This window comes from Sturnira hondurensis, unplaced genomic scaffold (assembly GCF_014824575.4).
Source record: "Sturnira hondurensis isolate 20B ecotype Veracruz unplaced genomic scaffold, ASM1482457v3 Scaffold0006496, whole genome shotgun sequence".
NCBI lineage: Eukaryota > Metazoa > Chordata > Mammalia > Chiroptera > Phyllostomidae > Sturnira > Sturnira hondurensis.
The window spans coordinates 2,537,408-2,558,952 of NW_028079127.1; the positions used below are offsets into that span (position 1 = coordinate 2,537,408).

At 39.3% G+C, this 21,545-nt stretch overlaps 1 protein-coding gene across 6 annotated transcripts; it reads left to right on the plus strand.

Annotated features, from left to right (window-relative positions):
- Window positions 1-3,728: 3,728 nt before the first annotated feature.
- On the plus strand, window positions 3,729-21,102 carry GHITM (growth hormone inducible transmembrane protein). Of its 6 annotated transcripts, none has more exons than XM_037049354.1 (9): window positions 3,729-3,750; window positions 5,388-5,553; window positions 6,757-6,856; window positions 8,089-8,200; window positions 9,225-9,366; window positions 12,099-12,207; window positions 16,940-17,128; window positions 17,585-17,756; window positions 19,723-21,102. In XM_037049354.1, the coding sequence occupies exons 2-9, from the start codon at window positions 5,425-5,427 to the stop codon at window positions 19,805-19,807; spliced, it is 1,038 nt and encodes a 345-aa protein (XP_036905249.1). In that variant the 5' UTR covers window positions 3,729-3,750; window positions 5,388-5,424; the 3' UTR covers window positions 19,808-21,102. The 6 variants fall into 6 exon arrangements, with proteins under 6 accessions (XP_036905249.1, XP_036905243.1, XP_036905246.1 ...); XM_037049348.1 differs by lacking the exon at window positions 3,729-3,750 and adding an exon at window positions 3,754-3,841; XM_037049351.1 differs by lacking the exon at window positions 3,729-3,750 and adding an exon at window positions 3,825-3,912.
- The last annotated feature ends 443 nt before the right edge of the window (window positions 21,103-21,545 follow it).

Here is a 21,545-nt window from a genome sequence, read left to right on the forward strand (position 1 = left end):
TGGGGTGGGGGGTGAGGATCCATCACTCCCTCTTTGCTGCAGCCCCCCAAGTCCTTCCATGATGGCTTCCCAAGTGATCATGTGTGGCTTAGGTTGCCCCCTTCTGAGGGGTCGTACCTGTCATAGACTGGTACCCGATCATGCAATGAGGGTAAGGGGAGGAAGCAGAGGCAGTGTTTGCTACCAAAGACAAGCTTTGTTTCCTTAGTGGCTCACATTCCGGAGGTCACTCACTCAACCTTAGCCATGGGAGGCAGTTACAAGTCCTGAAACCAGGCAGAGTAGTTCCCAACACTGGATTAAAGGGATTATTCATGTCTTGGACAGGACAGAGCAGGACTATGCAAGATTTCTTCACGCTACTCAGAATGGTGTGAGATTCGAAACCTACTGATTATTTCTGGAATTTTCTATTTAATATTTTTAGACTGGAGGGTGACCACAAGTAAATAAAACTGTGGAAAATAAAACTGTGAATAATTGGGTACTATTCTATATTCCTAGGGCAGTGCTTGGTATACAGTGAGCCTTGTTACAGGTGCAAGGTTCATGTGCCTGATGCTTCAAAAAAAAGACAATATTCAACACATCAGAGTTTGTGAAACAGGCTAGTAAGCCAGAACAAGCAGAATAGGAAAACTGAAGCAGATACTTAAATAACCAGTTTGCAGCCATATAGTGAATCTAGATGCCAAGCAATTTGCAGCCATCTAGTAAATCCTATCTTCCATACACCAAGAACACTTAAGAGTAAACAATTTGTACTTCTCGCCAACTAGAGGGTAAATAGATTAAATCACCCTGCTCAGGGAGATAGATAGCAAAAACCCAATTAGTGGCATTTGCCTACTATACCCAAAGACAAATTGAAGGAATAAATCTCATTTTGGCACATCTACTGAGATCCTCTCTTAAAACTTCCCCTAGAAAAACTCCCAGCCTTTAAAAACTCTCAAAATGAAGGTCCCCGCCATATGTGCCATCCTTCCAGTAGCATTCCCATGCCTTTCCCTTCCCCCCTCTTCCTCTTCTTTCCCCACAAACATGAATCTTTTTTTAAGGGATCCCACAATGCTTGCAACCATGGAGCAATGGGTGGCAGTAGCTCATCCCAGGCTAACCCCCTGAACCTGTCCCCAAGACCCCCTTTTTTCAAAACAGCCCAGCCCAAGCTCATTTTATTTTTTAATAGAGTTTATTTATTTATTTTTAGAGAGAAAGGAAGGGAGGGAGAAAGAGAGGGAAAGAAACATCAATGTGTGGTTGCCTCTTGCGTGCCCTGGTGACCTGCACAGGGGAACCAGCTCACAACCCAGACATGTGCCCTGACTGGGAATCAAACCAGTGACCCTTTGGTGTGCAGGCCAGTGCTCAATCCACTGAGCCACACCAGCCAGTGCCTAAATTCATTTTCTTACCTAGTATCCTACGCCCTTCTTTGTTTCTCTGTTCCCATTTCAATAAGTGTCCAAATCATCTGGACTCATGTTGTAAAGTCTTTCCTGCACAAAGTCAAGAACCTATACACAACTGGCCAACCCTAGGTAAAACTGCTCAGGGCCAAGTCCCCTTATTGGTAACATTTCAAGTAAGAAAATGTTTATCGATCAAGAAGGCCTAGTTGTAAAAGATGAGAGTGTCTTATAGCTCCCACTAATCCACCTTAAGAGAGTAAGATTCAGGCATCTTTTATTGTCAAGGGAAGGGAGGAGGTAAGGCAAGAGGTTTGTCTAGGCAGTAGACAGCTAGACAGCTAGGTGTCAAAATGGAACCAAACAAGAGCACAGAGTTTTTTAATCCAAATCCCTTTGCTCCTGGCATGAGCAATGGAGGTGCAAGTGTCCAGTAGGCCAGTTCCCTGCTAACACCATGCTCCAGTTGTCACTGCCAAAGACATCTCGGAATCACCCCATGTAGATGGGCCTTAAACATAAGGAGAGGTACAATGGGCATCTGGTAAGCTGTGACAACTGGATGAACATCAATCAACGTGCGTGAAGCTATGTGCACGGGACAGGGACAGGGACAATTGGTGGATACCCAAGGGCTACATCTGTGGCAGAGGCACCAAGTACCTGCACAGTCCAAAGGAGATCATCGACATGGTTAAGGAAGAAGTGCTGGCCAAGTGTTTGGCCACAGTGACTTACTGCAGCAGAAGCAGCAGAAAGGCGGAGGTATCTGGGGTGCTGGCTGAGTGACAAGGGCCCTTTGGGGGCCAGGGCCAAGGCTGGATTCCAGGCACCAGCAGAGATCAGCCAGAAAAGAAGCCCAGCAGGCAGGCGGGGCACACATGGAGCAGGCCCTCTGTACCCCAGAAACTTGAGCTCCAATCCATGAAATCTGTTTGGAACAGAAATAAGGGGCAGGTGCTGCAAGGATGCCCAGCCATGCATTTTGTGAACCTCCTCTTTATGTAAAGTTCTTTTTTTTCCAGCCAGCACTTCTACAGTTGGAAATGTTATTTGGTGATTTTGATTNGAAAGGCGGAGGTATCTGGGGTGCTGGCTGAGTGACAAGGGCCCTTTGGGGGCCAGGGCCAAGGCTGGATTCCAGGCACCAGCAGAGGTCAGCCAGAAAAGAAGCCCAGCAGGCAGGCGGGGCCCACATGGAGCAGGCCCTCTGTACCCCAGAAACTTGAGCTCCAATCCATGAAATCTGTTTGAAACAGAAATAAGAGGCAGGTGTTGCAAGGATGCCCAGCCATGCATTTTGTGAACCTCCTCTTTATGTAAAGTTCTTTTTTTTCCAGCCAGCACTTCTACAGTTGGAAATGTTATTTGGTGATTTTGATTTTGTGAAGTCGCAGACAACTTGATTTCCTGAAAGGTTCTCTGTGTTAATGCATTTTTAGAGCCCTAGCCCTTGCATTACTGAGGTCATTCTCTAAACAGGTTTGTTTGTATCTATTGTTGGATACCTGGGTAGCAAACAGGTTTTCATTTTAAGGTCTTTGCCCTGAGATTGATAGTCCAGGCATTTCCTGAAACACGTCTTTGAAACTGTATTTTCAAAACAAATCCAGACAGACGTGTTGCCTCAAAAGCTGTTGGAGGGATATGATTGGGCCCTGCTCCTTTGCCTCTTCTCCCCTTCTTTGTGTTACAAAAATGAAAACAAAACACAACAAAAAAAATTCCCTTTGCTCCTGGTCGGTTGATTGTCTCCTGATGATCTGGGTCAGGTTCTGGAGACTCCCCTAAATCTTTGAAAAACACTCAGGACTTTGTGCAAATTTCCGTTCCTCTCAATTGACAAAGGGCTGCTCAAACCTCAAGCAGAATTCTTCTAATTAAATTGGCATTATTGTAGCAGCTATTAGCCCGAAGGCCATCAGAGAATGTAAGCATTTCACTGTTATAGCCTCAGTAAATATTTAATGAGTTAAGTGTGAAAGAAAACAAAAATAACCTCAAAGAACAGAGAAATGACTTCTCATTTTACAGATCAGGCCGGCACTGTCTCACACCACTGTCTTTCAAGTTTTGAGTAATTTTTGTAACTGTTGCAAGTGAAATATGTTAAGATAAAGACAATGAGCCCTATTACCAAGAGCGAAGACAGCCCAAATACCCCCCCTGACCGCACCCAAAGTGCGATCCCATTAACCTTCGCGCGTCCTGCGCCTCCAGTCCGGAACCCCTCCTTCCTACTGTCCGAGATCTGCTCGTGATTGGCTGTTCGTCGCGTTGTCCGCTCTTCCGGATATTGCGTCGCGCAGAGAGCCGGCGAACGGTGCGCACGCAGACCGTAAAGAGGCGGAAAGACGGCCTAGGTGTGCGCGCCGGAGTTTTGCTGTCCCGGGACGGGGACCGTGCGGTTGAGGTGACCGGGGATCGAGGTACAGCTCTTCCGACCCGACACGCACGGAAGATCGCCGTGTTCTCAGTCAGGACCTCGGGAGCTCGCTGGGTGCGCCTGGGGAGGGCTGGAGACAGTGTCGCTGCTGGGTGCGTCACAGCCTGGTGGCGCGTTAGGATCGTCCTGCGAGTGACCCTGTGAATGGGGACGGAGGCTGCGGGGTCCGGAGTAGGCAAGCGGGGGCTGGGCCCACGCTGCTGTTCTCTCCCTTGCCAGCGAGGAGCTGAATCATCCCCGCTGCTGGGCCGCACAGCCCCGGCCCGGGAGATAAGGGGGTGCGTTGACTTTGGGAGGCTGGTGGCTTGTTGCCGGTTTCTCTAGAAGAGTCTAGTGAGCTGGGTCAACTTCCTCGAGGACCAGGCGCCTGAGCTCGCTAATGCTCACAGAAGCGTACAGGGCATGTATCTGTTTTATACCTGGGGAACCTGAGTCTCAGAGGTCAAACACAGCAGAAGCAAGATTCCCACCCTGTTCTGTTACGCGTCACCGAAGCCACTCTGAGCTGGGCCTGTTCCCAGTAGGTGTGCCGAGGACTGAGGGAGATACACCACAGTTGTAGACGGAGATGATGCAATAGCACGAAAGACCTTGAAGAACTTGGTCTCCCCAAAGGACAGATGCCCAATGTTGTACCTGGTGTACGTAGATCCTGGGGCAGACATGGAAGTGCATTGAGGTAGTTACTTTTAAGCAGGGACTCTTAGCTTTGGGGGTGCCAGCTAAAATATGTATTCCTTCGATCCCATCCAAGAGATTGAATCATTAGGACCAGAGTTAGACTCCAGAATCTACGTTTTAAAATGCACCCCAAATGGTTTCAATAGTTTGGTATATTTTATATCAAAATTTGAAGGGAAGTAATTTTTGGCATGTTTGCCAGAAATTTATTTGGTTTTCACTGATGTCTTTTAACCTTTGCAATGCAGTATGACCTTGAAGAGTTAGTCATTTCTTTTCTTGGACGACGTTTTTCCTCAGCTCAAAAGTTATACTACAGAGGTGTTTTTTTTTTTACAAATCTAATTGATTTTATTGAGATGCCATTGGTTAACAAAATTATATAGGTTTCAGGTGTACAGCTCTATAATACATCATTTGTATGTTGGATTGTGTGTTCATCACCCCAAGTCAAGTCTCCGTAGAGTCTTTTAAATTGAATGTTGGTGTAATTCTTAACTCAAAATCACACTTATAAAAGCAGTTACACTGCTTTTACATGGAATTTACATGTAAATTCCCTGAAGACATTCACTCTGTATTAGCCACATAACCTACATAGTTGTATGTTTTGTTACTGTGTAAACTGGGGTTCAAACCTAATTGGTTGATTCATCTCCAACTGGGTTTTGTGGGATGGATTTCTTGAATTTAACAACAGACATGTGGAAGGTTTATCATTAAAGTTTTAAAAGGTCACTTTATTCCATCTTTTCTGCTGAGGGATGGTTGGCTCCTTATCTCAGGCCCCCTCATGTCATTTCCTCAGTTGATTCATGGGTTATTTTTTTGTCTTTGTGTCTAACTAGCATTTTAGATCTGCTTTGGTAAACCTGGTTCACCACCATGCTGGCCGCAAGACTTGTGTGTCTCCAGGCACTACCTTCCCGGATTTTCCACCCAGCTTTCACCAAGGCCTCTCCAGTTGTGAGGAATTCCATCAGGAATAATCAATGGCTTTTAACACCCAGCAGGGTAAAAATAATCTGAATGTTTTTATATTGTTGTCTCTCTCTTTATGCCCCTAAGACCATTGGGGGGCGGGGAGGGAAATAGTATCAAGTTCCCTACTCTACCATTAGTCATTTACTGGAACAATTAGCCCTGATAATGACCCCAAAATGCTTTCCTCCCACCAGTTTGGTGTCATTCTGTTTCATCTTTATCTCATGTGAAAGAGAAAAGTAACTATAATTTTTCCTTTCATTACAGCTCTTACAGTTTCTCATTTAGAGTAGTTTGTGAGGGATTGAGAGCTAGGGTATAATAGATTCATGGAGCCTATAATCAAAAGCTTAAGAACCTAGGATTATTACCAGCTGGCCAATAGACATTGCTAAATGTTATTTCACCTCTTGTTTAGGAAATAATGAAATCTGTCAGGTTAGAGAGAAATCCATTTTCTTTGATGATAGATATCTCTTCTTCTAACATTCAAAGCAGAAACACAAGTTTTGACATGTGAGGTGGATAAGGAAATATACAAAATATAGGAGCAACACAGTTTTTCCTCTTAACTGTTTTACTGTTGAGAAGGAGCTAAAATATAGGTAGTAGTCATTCCTTCCTTTGGCTTTGTGTTAAAGAAAGAACCTTTCCTGAGCCCATTTCCCAGATGAAAAACAATGTAGCTAATGTTGAATGCATGTTTTTAAATAGTGTTTAAATATAACAGATACAAAGAAAATCTGTAGTTTGTGAAATAAACAATTCTGAAACTTAAACTAAGAAGTTAAGTTATAATGAATTAATCACCTTGAAAATAGAGCACAAATGGGGTCTCCATACAGGTTTGTTCGGATTTTTAATTTTTTAAAGATTTTATTTATTTATTTTTAGAGAAGAGAAGGAAGGGGAAAATGGAGAAAAACATCAATGTGCAGTTGTCTGTTGTGTGTCCCCTACTGGGGACCTGGCCCGCAACCCAGGCATGTGCCCCGACTGGGAATCAAACCGGTGACCCTTTGCTTCACAGCTCACGCTCAGTCTACTGAGCCACACCAGCCAGGGCTCCATATAGTTTTTTAGATTGGTTAACATACTTTCATTGTAGAATTACATGTGTATAAAGTATCATATTACTTTATATAGTTTTCTAGTGTAACAAAAGTTTTCATTTTGTTGTTAACATTCTGTTTTATTATGGATGGTGTATGTCTTTGTTTTCACGTATATCAGGAATATGCCAGCAAGACAAGAATTGGGATCCGACGTGGTAGAACTGGCCAAGAACTCAAGGAAGCAGCAATGGAACCATCAGTGGAAAAAATACTTAAAAGTAGGTGTCAGTTTTTAGTTTTTAAATTAAGTCCATAAACAGCTTCCTTGAAATATGTGCAAATTTATGTTATGTACATTTTCTGGGAAGAAGGGCAATTATTTTCAGGAATCTGATGACCCAGAAAAAAATGATACTTAACACTAGATTTAGTGGTTCCCAGTTACAATTCTTCCAGGGAAAATTTTACTTTCACCATTATTTATATATGTATAGTCAGTTAAGGAAGTTAATTTGAAGTTGCATAGACTCGTTATTCAAGCATATATTTGAATATATTTCAGGTCAAGAATAATGTCAAAACACCTGTATTAATGAAAGCCTAGCTGTTCAGGAAGAGTCCTCTTTACTAGCTGCCCCGATAAGGCCTCTCAGGAAGCAGACCCATTTGTTTCACAGTTTGGATTTCAGCTTTGCAAGTTCAGAGCTAGATTGTTAATCTACCCAAAGCCAGTCAAAGAACACTACTGTTCCTTCATCTTGCAAAATGTTAATATATTATAGTGGGAGAGATCCCTAATTGGTATTCCTCAAGGTTTTTATGATCACTAAGGTGGCTCTAGAAACCAAGTTATATGACTCCTCTTGGCACAGAATAGTAACATTTCTAGTGAACACATTTAGTATAAAGGGAGTAAGGTGATCTTTATAAATATCTTCATCCAGTTAGACTTGATAAATTAATTGTTTCTTTCTCAGTACTAAAATAAGAGCACCCTCTCCCTTAGTTGAGCTGCTTAAACATTGATTCCTTTTTTCTTTGGTTCTTTATTTATTTCTATATTCTATATGAAACACCATCTTTGCTAATTGCACTTCAAATGTGATATAACATTTAATATTTCTTTCTCATCTTTACTTTCTAAGTGTTATGAGAATATATCCCAGACTCTTACCGGTAAAATAACATATCACAGAAGTCTCCCCACGTCAACAGATACACCACCCTCAGTTTTGTTGGAGTAAAACTAAAGGTTAATCAAGGGTGATTATTTTTCTACCAATTATTATACCTATGTTTCAGCAATGTTCTTTTTTTTAACTGGTCTCTTGATGGGTAATAATTTTCAGGCTGTTTCTATATCCCCATACATACTCATTATGGCTGTTACAAAGAAGTATGGTATCTAGTTTGATTTCCCTCACTTAAATATTGGGAAGGGCTTACCACCAGCATTTTAATTGGGTCAAAACGTGACAGTGTTAACCTGCATTCTTCCTGTGTTCTACAGTTGATCAGATGGGAAGATGGTTTATTGCTGGAGGGGCTGCTGTTGGTCTTGGAGCATTGTGCTACTATGGCTTGGGAATGTCAAATGAGATTGGAGCAATCGAAAAGGCTGTGTAAGTAAACGGTTCCCTAACAGTTCTAGCCTTAGACATCAGGACTCTGGTCCAGCTAGTCTCCTGCAATGCAGATGAAAGACTATCCAGGCACAACAAGAACTGTTTTTCCTGGAGAGAAAAATGGGGAGCAACCCTGTACAGAGAGAGTGCTCCTGACCAGTCTTCCCACAGGGCTTTTATTTGCTTTTTCCCCATGTACCTTGTGATTCTTATTCATCATAAATCATCCCCTAAGCTTGGGAAAAGCTGTTTTCAGTACAAGAGCATACATAGTTTGTGAAAACAGAACAATAAGTGTCAGTTGACACATAAATATTTGCACAACTTTCTTATAGGAAGAGACAGTATCTTTTAGAACTAACAAAGTGATGTATAACTACTAAGCAGGATGTGAGTTAAACATAAACTATATATGTAAAGGCCAGCTAAGTGCTTCAATAAGCAGAATTCAATTTCCTAAGTTGATGAATAGGTTTGTTTGCCTCATACAAGGGTTCATGTTTTGGGATGCCTTTCCCTGGGAACCTACTGCCACTTCCAGTCCCATTCAGCTTCTGGCGCTGCGCTTCCACTCAGGCCATGCTGCTTGAGGGTCATAGCTGCAAGAACCAGAGGTGGCGGTCCCCAACATTAAAGGCTCCAATTTTCTGATCATCCTTATCTTTTACTACTTTTGGGATGCTGAATGTCTAGTCTTCCAACTATGTAGAATATACATGAGTAAAGATAGAATCTTTTGTTTTGACATACAGTTAATCAAACCTAAATAATCTTTTTTAAAGTTTATTTGTATTTAAATAGGGAGAATATATGTTACTTTGTACATGAGCCAAGTGCTTATGTGTCTTCTGTCTTTTACTGTTTATGATAACGTTAATGTATGCATCATTTCCATGATAAATGAGGTAAATAAGATTTAGAGCAGTAAGGGGATATTTCCCAAGGCCTCCCAGCTAATCTGAGTCAACAGAAGTTTTCATCCAGAATCTTATAAATTAACCATATTGTGTTTTCTTTACAGAATCTGGCCCCAGTATGTGAAGGATAGAATTCATTCCACCTATATGTACTTAGCAGGAAGTATTGGTTTAACAGCTTTGTCTGCCCTGGCAGTGAGCAGAACTCCTGTTCTCATGAACTTCATGATGAGAGGCTCTTGGGTGGTAAGTCATCTTGTTTTTGTTTACCTTTTCTATTGCATAGCAAAATATTAGACAAAAGAAATATTGGGGGCCGGGTGTTAAATGGAAAGAATGTCTTACTAAATTGAACAGTTTTTTGTTCAAATAATAAATGAATTATTAGTGCAGCTGAGACAAAGTAGGAAGTACATTGTGAGGTATATCAGCTGTTATTCTTTGTTGAATATGTATTTTGTAGCGACAAAGGGGTTGGAGGCCAAACTTACAGGAACGTGCTATTTATCTAGCTGTAGATACCAAACAGCCTCTATTTTATGTATTTTATAGCTCTTTGCTAAAAGTAAGGCAGACTCCAACGAAAGCATTCTGTAAGGTTACAAGTAGAGTACTACAGTGCTACAACTGTTCTGAATTTTCTTGACCCTAGGTGAGGTGTGTTGAATGACTGTTTCTTGTGCATTTGTCATTTTACTAGATTTCAAAACTTATTACAAATATGATGCCTATTTCTCTACTTTCTGGCTAAAGAGATGAACTAGAGTAAGTGGTAAAGGATATACAATAAGAAGTAGAAAGTTTAAAGTCAGTTGAAAGACTGTTTTTGTCTTGGACTAGTAAGGGGGTTCCTTGAAAGACAATTTTATCTCATCAGGGCCTTTGAGACCTAGCATTTTCTGTTTTAGGAGAGGACGGGGTAGTCCAAGTTTGCAAAACAGCTTGAGCAAAGGAGGTAGTCCTAAAAAGTGACTTTCTAACTCCATTTGAGCATTTGAGGGCTAGAGTATGAAGAAGGCAATTAGAAAGGGCCAAGATGAGAGTGCCTGAGCTGTGAGGGGCCTTTGCAGGTATTGGCACAGCAAAAGTCCAATGGGTATTTGAGAGACAAGCAGGTGCGTTAGCTGAGCCTTTGCAAGATACGAGAGGAACGATGACGATATGAACTAGAGACTAGAGGGGAAGGGAAGATGGGAGAGTTTATGTACTACTTAGAGATTTCCCATGGAAAACCAATTCACCCCAAGAAGTTTTGTTCACAGGCCAAATTGTCAGCTCTATGTGGACATAACATCACTCTCACGTGGCATTTATTCACTAATTAAATAAAATAGATTGGAAAGCCAGATTCTACAGAAATGAAGATGTAGCTTTGTGGCAAGCTACAAAGCAGGAGGGTGGGAGACATATTCACAGATGTATCAGAGTTTGTACTAAGTGTTTTTGGAGGAGAGGCATCTGACACATCATGGCAGTCAGGAGACCAACCATAAAAACTTCTCACACAATGAGGTAACCCTCTTTTTTTTATACAGAGGGGGAAGGCGGGACAAAGGGAGAGAAACATCAATGTGGGTTGCCTCTCGCATGCCCCCTACTGGGGACCTGGCCTACAACTCAGGCATGTGCCCTGACCAGGGCTTGAACTGGCAACCCTCTGGTTTCTTGGTCCATCACTCAATCCACTGAGCCACACCAGCCAGGGCAAGGAGGTGTCCCTTGAATAGGTCAAACAAATAGGAAGGAAGGATTTATTCTCAGGCACAATGAACCTGAGGCATGTTTGCAGCCATGCTAGTTCAGTGCAGCTGTAATGTAGAGTAAGGAAAGCTAAAAGGCAAAAATAGAACTGAATTATGGAGGACCTTAAATAAAAAATATAATTGTAAAAAATATCCTGAAAATGCTTTGCATAGAAATGTATGAAGTGGTTTTTAGTAACTGTTTCTCCAGTTTTATTACATTAGAGGTTGCACATGCAGATGCCTATATGTCAGACAGATAATGCAGATGAGTGAGGCAGGCCTGGTATGTCCCACGGGATTATTGGCATCTAGAGAAAAAGCCCTCTCAGCTAAGAGCATTTACATTGAATTTTTTGAGAATTTGGCCAAACAAAATACCCGCTACCCGATTCTGTCCAAAGGTGTCAAGTATGCAGTTACTCCTTTAAATGTCTTGAAGATTTATTAATCATCTTTCTTCCATTATTTACATTTCTTCCTTGTTATATATACAAGGAATCTTTAAATATGTAACACTGGAAGTCTAGGCAAAGAAAAGGGAAGGGGACCAAGTTAGCCAGAAAACTGGGAGGATAGAAACATAGTCTTATAGCCCTGGCTGGTGTAACTCAGTGGATTGAGCGCTGACCTGCGAACCAGATGATCGCGGTTCGATTCCCAGTCAGGGCACATGCCTGAGTTGCAGGCCAGTTCCCAGCAGGGGACTCACGAAAGGCAACCATACATTGATATTTCTCTCCTTCTTTCCTTCCTTTCCCCTCTAAAGGTAAATAAATAAAATCTTTTAAAAAAGCATTTATTAAAAAAGAAACATAGTCTTATTGCTCATCTTTTCCATGTGCTGCTTCTATTTTTCATGCTTTTTTTTTTTTTTTAGCAAATACAGAGTTCAAGGCAGTGTGCTTTGTATTCTGATTGGTGTATCATGGCTAATACTTTTAAACTACTGTGTATAAAGAATAAAGTTTTTAAAAGATGGTGTTATTAGTAAAAACTTAACTCATTCACTTCAAGCTCTCTGAAAAACTTCACTGTATGGCAGTAGGTGCACTCTTGCTGACTTGGCCAAACTGAAATAAAGGCCTTTAATGTGCTAGAAAAATACAGGATTCCATTTAGCCTTCATCTTTATAAACATGGTTTATTTGAGGGACTAACCCAAATTAGAGTGTGAGGGTTTCTACTTTGTTGTTGTATAAGGACCGATTTTTCTCAGCAGTATATGTCTTTCAGACAATTGGTGCAACCTTTGCAGCCATGATTGGAGCTGGAATGCTGGTACAATCAATACCATATGACCAGAGCCCAGGCCCAAAGCATCTTGCTTGGTTACTACATTCTGGTATGTTCTGATTTTCACATGTTACTAAGTAAATCTTGACTACTACCTTTTTGGTTGCTCTTCACAACCATAAATGCTAGGTACATAATTTAATTAACCCCCATATTTAGAAAATGCTTATAATTTTCTGCACTTACTACTGGTTACATACATGGACATCCCCAGTATTACACCGGCCTCCTTGGACAATCTAGTACATGCAGCGATTTCCTTTTATGTATTTTGTCTGATACCAAGAGGATTTCAGATCTGATACACATCACTTGAGAATTGTTTAGTTTACGTTTAGAAAAATAAATGGTGAAAAGAAGGAGGTAAGGCATGTGAAAGAATAGGAGAGGAGGTTTTTGCAGTGGAGCATTTGGAGAAAGAAAGCAGTTCCAAAAGATTTTGGAAATGCACATTTTTGTGTGATGCATTTAGCTGAGTCAGTATTAAGATAATTCTTGGTATGAGGTTACATTGGGTGGGGCAGACCGTTCAACCCTGCTGTTACAGGACCCCGTTCAAACACCCTTTTAGGTATAAGTTGTGAATTTTCTCTTAAGTGTTATATGACAGATTATTTGAAAATTTAGATAAGTTTTCTACCTCAAGTATCCTGGGATATTCTATCTCTGGATTGAATAAAGAACCAGGCAGACCCAGAAGGAAGAATGCTTCTTATAGGTATGTGTTCTTTACCACAAAATAAGACATTTCATAAGCATTTCCCTTAAACTTCCAGGGAGACAGACTCTGAAATGTTTTAATGTGTTAGTAAATGGAAATTAGGTTTTTGGCACTCAATAACAAATTTCTGATGTGAAATGTGTCATTTATATTATTCATGTGCTATTCTTATTTTGGTAAATATGAGACAGCTTCCCAACCTTTGATTTTCAGGTCTTTTTCATTTGGTATGAGATTATTCAACCACAGATATTCTCCCTGAAACTTTATAGGACAAAACACTTCTGGTTTGGAGGGAGATGATCCCTTATCTAGTAACTCTTTTTAAGAAAAAAATTACTCAAAATACAAATAGCATATGCATTTGCTAAGAAAGCATCCTTTCATTGAAACACCAACATCCTCACCATCCGAGTTTTAACATTTACATTTATGTTTCTAAATCTCTGGATTATGGTATCTTGGCCCATGAGCCGAGTTCTGCACCTGCTTCCCCTTTTAGACACTTTAAGTTACTTGAGAAAACATGTTGTGTCTTTATCTCTGATTAGTAGTAGATAGTCACTTGTTGAATTGAGTTAAAATACCTAAAGAAGCATTTTTACCTGATTTGCTTAGAAAACCCCTTTCAATATGATATCATTGTAGCACATAAATTACTTGAGCCAGGGTATTATGTGTGTTGCAGGGGTGGGGTCCCCAAGACAACCAATTTATTCATTGATTGATTTATATTGAGATAGGGTTTATTACAATGAAAGGATGCACAACTGGATCAGCAAGGGGAGAAAATAAGAGGTAGAGCCATGGCCAGCATGGCTCAGTTGCTTGGAGCTTTCGTCCCATACACCAAAAGGTTATGGGTTCGATTCCCAGTCAGGGCACATGTGGGTTCAGTCCCTGGTTGGATGCATGCAGAAGGTAACCAACTGATATTTTTCTCTCTTTTTTCTCTTTCTCTCCCCCTCCCTCCTTTCCTCCCCTCTCCCTCCTGTTCTTCCTCTCTCTCTGAAAGCAATGAAAGTGTTCTCAAGTCGGAAAGTACAGGCAGATTCTGGAGTGTGGAGAAATACGCAGTCTTTCAGTGCTGTCATTCCTCAGGGGACACACTGAGAATGCAAAAAGTTCAGTATGTGTGATTTCTCAGCCCAGGGAAGCCCAGTGGAGACTCAGTGTCCAAAGATTTTGTTGAAAGCTGATTATGTAGACATTATTCTAGCAGCTCTCAAAAACTAGATTCCCAGAGGGAAGGCAGGTCTTCAGAATAGCTCACAGTCTTTGCACAGATAGTCTAACCCTATCAGTTAGGTAATGGTTTTAGTGCCAGTTTCTCAAAAGAATAAAGGACTAATCTGGCAGTCGGGCCTTTCTAAACAGAGACTTAGGCCTGTTTTGTTAACCCATTCCTGCACAGTATGAAGGCCAGTTTTTTCTTTCTCAATTGTTGTTCAGAATTTGCTTTATTCTTCGTAAACATCTTAGGAAGCTGTTCAGATATTAGCATGTTCGTATTTCCTAATTGAGGAAACTGAGGCTGGGTGAGGTCACCCACCACCAGGGAGCACCAAAGTCAGAATTTACACCCCAACCTTATTTCTTCAAGTCCTGCACTCCGTTTTATTCACTGGCATGATTGAGATGGGACCCAAGGTGGTTTGGAGTAATTCAAGGATAAGTACAGCATCAAAATGATATTAAAGCTGGCTTTTGACCCAATATTAACACCCAAATACATTCCATTTTTATTTTTTATCCAGATGTCTAGCATGGCTGTGGTCACAATCAGGATCAAGTGATACTTTGCGGGAATTACTGAAATGCTCTTGAAAAACTGTTTTAATTGTGTTGTACCCCCAGTTTTATTGAGATATAATTGACTCATGATATTGTATAAGTTTAAGGTATACAACATGTTGAGTTGATACATTTATATATTGCAAAATTATTACCACTGTAGCACTTCCATTTCATACCTACCATTTCTTTTTTTATGGTGAGAATATTTAAGATCTACTTTCCTCACAACATTCAAATGAGTTACACTGTCATTAGCTAAAATCACTGTCAAAAATTCAGAAATAACAGAAGTAAAACCAGTGAATTACTGAAGTAGTAATTAGTAAAAGTTTTATTGTACACATACCAAAATGATAGTCTGAAAACCAGGAACACTTAACCAAAAATATGGAATGAGGCTCAGGTATATTATTATAAAGCAACTTACATTATAAGAAAGCAGTGGCTATTTGTTCTTAACACAATGATTAGTTATAATAGAATTTTCTGTGGTTACCTCATTTCAGTCTTGGTAAACAGTTCAAATACTGCTTACAATTTCCAGAGGCATAAGCAAGAAATGACCCAGGTCAAGTTAGTCTTGCAGAATAAGCTAAATTGAGCTTTATTTGTATGACTAAACTGGTTTTGTCTGCCAGGGAAAATTTAAGGCTGGTCTGTATTTGTTTTTTATTTTAATGTCATTGTGCTCTACATTAGATGAGAGCACAATGCTTGCTCTTTATACTCTATGACCATTGTCTCCCTATTTCCCCCATCTCCCTCCCAACTCCTGATAACAACCACTGTACTCTATTTCTCTCCATTTGAGTTTTTAGATTCCACATATAAGTGAGATTATATGTTTGTCTGTCTCTGTCTACTTGTTTCACTTAGGATGATGCCTTCAAGGTCCATCTATGTTTTCAAAAATGGCAAGATTTCATTTTTATGACTGAATAATATTCCACTATAGATATAAACCACATCTTTATCCATTGATACACACTTAAGGTTTTTTCAGATGTCAGCTAAAGTACAGCTGTTCCTATGATATCTTGATTTTAATTATTTTATACAAACTCAGATGTGGATTGCTAGCTATAATTTTTCAAAAGAACCTCCATACTTGTTTTTTATATAGTGGCTGTACCAATTTGCTAAATGCCAGTTTTCATTCACAATAATAATGAGGTATCCTTGTTAGTTTTATAATTGATTTGTCCTTAAGCAGCAAACATATTATTACCACTTAAGATTTTTATCAGAAAGTGTCACTGACAAAGAGGGGTGGGATTGATGAGGGTAGTAGGTGGGGATGGCTGGGGTGGGGGAAGTGGTAGGGGGAAAAATGGAGACACTGTACTTGAACAACAATAAAAAAAATTTTTTAAAGTGTCATTGAAAACTCTCTGAATAGTCTTCTTTAAATGTTTCAAAATTTTTTTTTTGCCAAATGCAAAACTAATGGAAATCCTAACAGAAATGTCCTACAGAGGAATTTTTAGCCAGTATTTTTCCTAGAGCAAAAAAAATATTTTTTAATTCATCATCATGAAACATAATTAATTACCTTACCACTTCATTTAGAAACATTATTCTTGCAAAAGAAACACACTAGTATTAAAATTTCAATATGAAGGTAGCTCTTTGCCTGTTCCTTATCCCTTGAATTAAAATATACACATTTGATGTTTAAGAAAAGTGTAACTTTTTAAAAAAATATTTTATTTATATATCTTTAGAGAGGAAAGGAAGGAGAGAAAGAGAGAAATATCAATGTATGGTTGCCTCTCATGCATTCCCTGCTGGGAACTGGCCTACAACCCAGGCATGTGCCCTGACTGGGAATCGAACCGTGATCCTCTGGTTCGCAGGCCCATGTTCAATCTACCAAGCTATACACCAGCCAGGGCTCATTTTAAGCTATTTCAATCTCAGTTCTTACATGTATGAATGTTGTTATAAAGACTAATGTTAGGTTCAGATCCAAATAATGAACTACATGGAATTTGACAGTTACTAAAAATTTAGATTCATGTTTGTACTTGTGATTGTGACTGATTGGAATAGTGTATACTCTTGTGATTTTAGAATCTGGATAGCCCCACGTTTTGGTTGTAGAATTTGGGGGGTAGTTATCACCTCAATAAGGAGGAAGGCTTTTTGTGATTGTGCTGTTTACCAGTAAGGTATAATATGTTCAAATGGGGTGTTAGTTACAAGCATTAGTTTTCCCTTAGGTCATTGTTTAGTAAAAAGTGACCACTTTCTCTTTCTCCAGGCGTGATGGGTGCTGTGGTAGCTCCTCTGACGATATTAGGGGGGCCTCTTCTCATCAGAGCTGCATGGTACACAGCAGGCATCGTAGGAGGCCTCTCCACTGTGGCAATGTGTGCCCCGAGTGAGAAGTTTCTGAACATGGGCGCACCCCTGGGAGTAGGCCTGGGCCTTGTCTTTGTGTCCTCTCTGGGTAAGCCACTGTGCTTTGACACCTGGTTCTTTGCTCATGTCCCCAAATTATCTTATGTACGCAAGTATCCTACTGGACGGAATATATTTAGTCATTTAAAAAAGTTGTTTAAAAGATACATGCTAATTAATTAGACTGAATTTTCTTATTTGACATCATGACAAACCATTACTAGTGTTTTTGCCAAATACGTCTAAAATGGCAAAGGTGGCCTGGAGAACATGAAGATTGCTCTGATGCAAAAGCATTCCTTGTGATGTGGGCAAGTGACCCCTTGTAGGAATGAGTGTCATGGGTTTTGAACTGAATGTAGACAAAACTAGACCGCGCTTATACCCAGATGTGTTGTTGTCTGGCAGTGTACCAAATAAGTATTTTTAAGTAAGGTTAATTAAAACCCAGCTATAGAAAAGTGCTTTTTTTAAAAAAGAACTTTTTTTCCTGTTTTGATTTCAGGATCTATGTTTCTTCCACCTACCACTGTGGCTGGTGCCACTCTGTACTCAGTGGCAATTTATGGTGGATTGGCTCTTTTCAGCATGTTTCTTCTTTATGATACGCAGAAAGTAGTCAGGCGTGCAGAAATAGTACCAGTGTATGGAGTTCAAAAATACGATCCCATCAATTCGTAAGTAGTCTTTAATGTCTTCATTACATAGAGACATTTATGTCATTTTTGTCCTGTTTTGTTTTATGACTGCATAAATTTATTTCTTAGGGCTGCTGTTACCAATTACACAAACTGGGTGGATTAAAATAACAAAAACTAATTCTCTCACAATTTTGAAGCCAAAATCTAAAATCAAGGTGTCATCAGGGTTGGTGCCTTCAAAGGACTCTTAAGGGCGAATCGCTTCCATGCCTCTCTCATTACCTTGTTACAGCCAGCATTCCTCGACTTGTAGATACAGCACTTCAATCTCTACCCCCTTTTTTTAATTAAATTTTTAAATTCCTTTTTATTTTTAAACTTTTTATTGTTTATGCTATTACAGTTGTCCCAGTTTTTTCCTGTTTGCCCCCATCCTCCCGTATCCTGACGTCTTCACGTGGCATTCTCCCTGTGCCTGTCTCTGCCTGTTCTTATGAGGACAGGTGTCATATTAGACTAAAAGGCCACTACAGTGTTTACCTTGACTCACATCTTAATTACATCTACAAAGATCCTATTCCCAAATAAGGTCACATTTACAGGTGACCAAGGATTAGGACTTAAAATTATCTTCGAATTCAACAATTATTATTCTACTTCTTTTGCTCTTTGGTCTATTTTCCCTCTCTGGTAAGCTGTGTATCCATAGAAATTTGATTGTATTGTAACTAAGTGTAGTATTTAATTAGTTAATTCAGAGTATTTTTTTAAAGAAATTTTATTTATTTTTAGATGGGGGGTAGGGTGGGGGATTGAGAGAGAGGGAAAGATCAATGTATAGTTGCCTCTCACATGCCCCCTACTGGGGACCTGGCCCACAACACAGGCATTTGCCTTAATTGGGAATTGAACTGGTGACCCTCTGGTTTGTAGGTCAGCACTCATTCCACTGAGCCACACCAGCCAGGGCTAATTCAGAGTATTTTCAATTAGCCTTATGGTGCACTTATAGATCAATTAATTTTTATATTTAATAGACTTTAGAATTGAAGAAAAGATTTCGTAGTCAGGTATTCATGGGAAAATGTACATAAGTGACTCGAAATGTTTAATAGAAAAGCCTGTTTTATTAAAAATTGGAAACACCTTATATGAAAATTTGGGGGATAATCAAATTTAACTTACATTATATGTTATAATGTTTTTTCTTTTCTTTGCCTCCCCACCAAAGTAGTGGTTTATTTAAACAATTTCTTTTGAGTTTCATGGTATTACCACATTTTTTATTTTATTTTATTTTTTTTAATTTTTTAAAATATTTTATTTATTTATCTTTAGAGGGGAAGGGAAGGAGAGAGGGAGAGAAATATCAATGTATGGTTGCCTCTGGTGTGTCCCCTGCTGGGAGTTGGCCTGCAGGGAACCGGCCTGCAACCCAGGCATGTGCCCTGACTGGGAATCGAACCGCAATCGTGTGGTTTGCAGGCCCGCGCTCAATCCACTGAGCTACACCAGCCAGGGCTGGTATTACCACATTTTTTTAAGTAATTTTTTTAAATTAAAAATGTAATGGCTTTTAAAATGCTGCTCTAATGCTTACAGGTTTGGAACTGGGTGAATGAGGGTGGGGTGTTAAGGGACTGTATTATATTTAAAAATGTCAGACTCATGTCTAACATGTTTTTGTAAAGGTGTTTCTTTGGTTTTGTTTTGATTCTTTGTTGTCTAGCACCCACTTTTTTCCCACAGGATGCTATACTAATAGTAGGGTTTTAGAGAATAGAACAGTGACTTTTAAACTGTTCTTTACCATTTAAACTGCCAGACGAAAATCTTGACTGTTTTCTTAGAACTTCTTTAGTTGGCATCTTTTTTGAAATTTCCATCCTGTATACTGGGGACAAATAATCAGTATTGCTTTTCCTTCTTTTCTAGATTAAGAAATAGTTTTTATCATTTTTACTAGAATTGCATCATATTTAAACAGCATTTTTTCCCCTAGGATGCTGAGAATCTACATGGACACATTAAATATATTTATGCGAGTTGCCACTATTCTAGCAACTGGAACCAACAGAAAGAAGTGAAGAGACTCAACTTCTGACTTCTTTAGTACATTAGACATCTTGCTTGTTTATAGGGGCAGGTATTCATTAATAGTTTGTTCAAGCAGCTTTTGTTGAAGTTTAGAAGATAAGAACTTGTCATCATGTTTGAAATTAACCAGTAATGTGATGTGTCAGGTCTGCTTTTTCTTCTGCAGAATAAATTCCGTAGTTCTCTGCCAAATGAGCACACACACAGTCAGTTCTCATGTTTGAGTAATTCTGAAATACTTTAATGAGTAAAAACTGAGGCTTCTGTTGGGAGAATTTATTTCATCTTTTGATTTTTTAAGTGAAAATTAGCAAATTTGTGTTTACCTGCATAAATTTTGGAATTCAGGATATTAACAAGTAAAGTCATGAGTGGTGTAGAGGTTTGGTACAAGGACAGAGAGAAGTAAATGGTCACCTGCAATCTTTCTTTGAATGCTTAGACTTTAAGACTTGTGTAATTGGTGGTGAGCCAGTGAGAAGCAATCACTTTTTACATTTGTCTGCTGAATTTATCAGAAACGTTGAGCATAAAACAAGGACCTGAGTGATGCATTTTCCTGGTGTTCCTTTTTAGTTCCCATTTAAAAGTGTAGATATGTGGTCATGTTTGGCTCCCCATTGTTTGACATTATTAGGACACTTTAGAATTTTAATATGAAGAATTCCTGATATATAATACGTGTGTGTAAGTTTTACTTTTGTGTGTTCTAGAACAAAATATCCATAGAATACCTTCTCAGGATAAAATATTCAAAGTATACAAAGAATATGTTGATAATTGCTGAAATTTTTGCATATTTATTGAAATGTTTGATAGAATACATGCTTGCTTTTCTCATCTCTTAAAGCTTTGAAGCTTCTATTAGGAAAGCCTGTTTGTGGCTTACACTTGAGATATGAAGGCAGTTTTTCTCTTTAAGACTTGATTTCATGCATTCCCTCTTGAACTAAGCACTAAAAAAAAAGGAAAGCACAGATACTCTTTCTTTATGGACTATATTAGTCAAAAATGTAATGGGCAGAATACTTCATTTGCATGTCCCCTAGCAGAATTTGCCTTCTCTCCAACATAAACTATTACTTAACTCCCTTGTGACATTTGTAAGTTTTTTTGAAAAGAGTTATTTTGAAAGTTCTTAATGAATGAAGTATATATGATAATTGAGATGATTGGTGTTTTTGACAAGCATTTATTACAGTAATACAGAAATAACTATTCTAATGACCACAAGTTACATAGGATGCTTATTTTTGAAATAATAAAGGTTCCAGGCAGATAGTGATTGGTCTGTAATTTTTCCAGCTGAACCATATACATACTATTTAAATAGTGGGTTTGTTCAAGAAAGCAACTTATTCTCTTATCAATAAAGTGTATATAGTACAGTGTGGTTATTATCACGGTGCTTAGAGCCATACTGCCTTTATTTGAATCCCAGCTCTCCTACTTATTTCTTATGTGACCGAGAGATTACTCAGCTTCTCTGTGCCCATTTCCTCATATATAAAATGAAGATGATGGCAGAATCTTCCTGAAGGTGAAATATGATGACACTTGTAAGTTTAGCAGCTATTGCCGGTTTGTTTTGTTTTTTTTCCCCCCTAAGAAAAATATAAGTGCCAGCCTTCTATTTTTTCCCTACTTCAGTTCCTATAAAGTGTCAGTGTGATCTTAAAGTAAATCTTTTTTGTTTGTTTAAAAGATTTTTTTAATGTTTGTATGTAT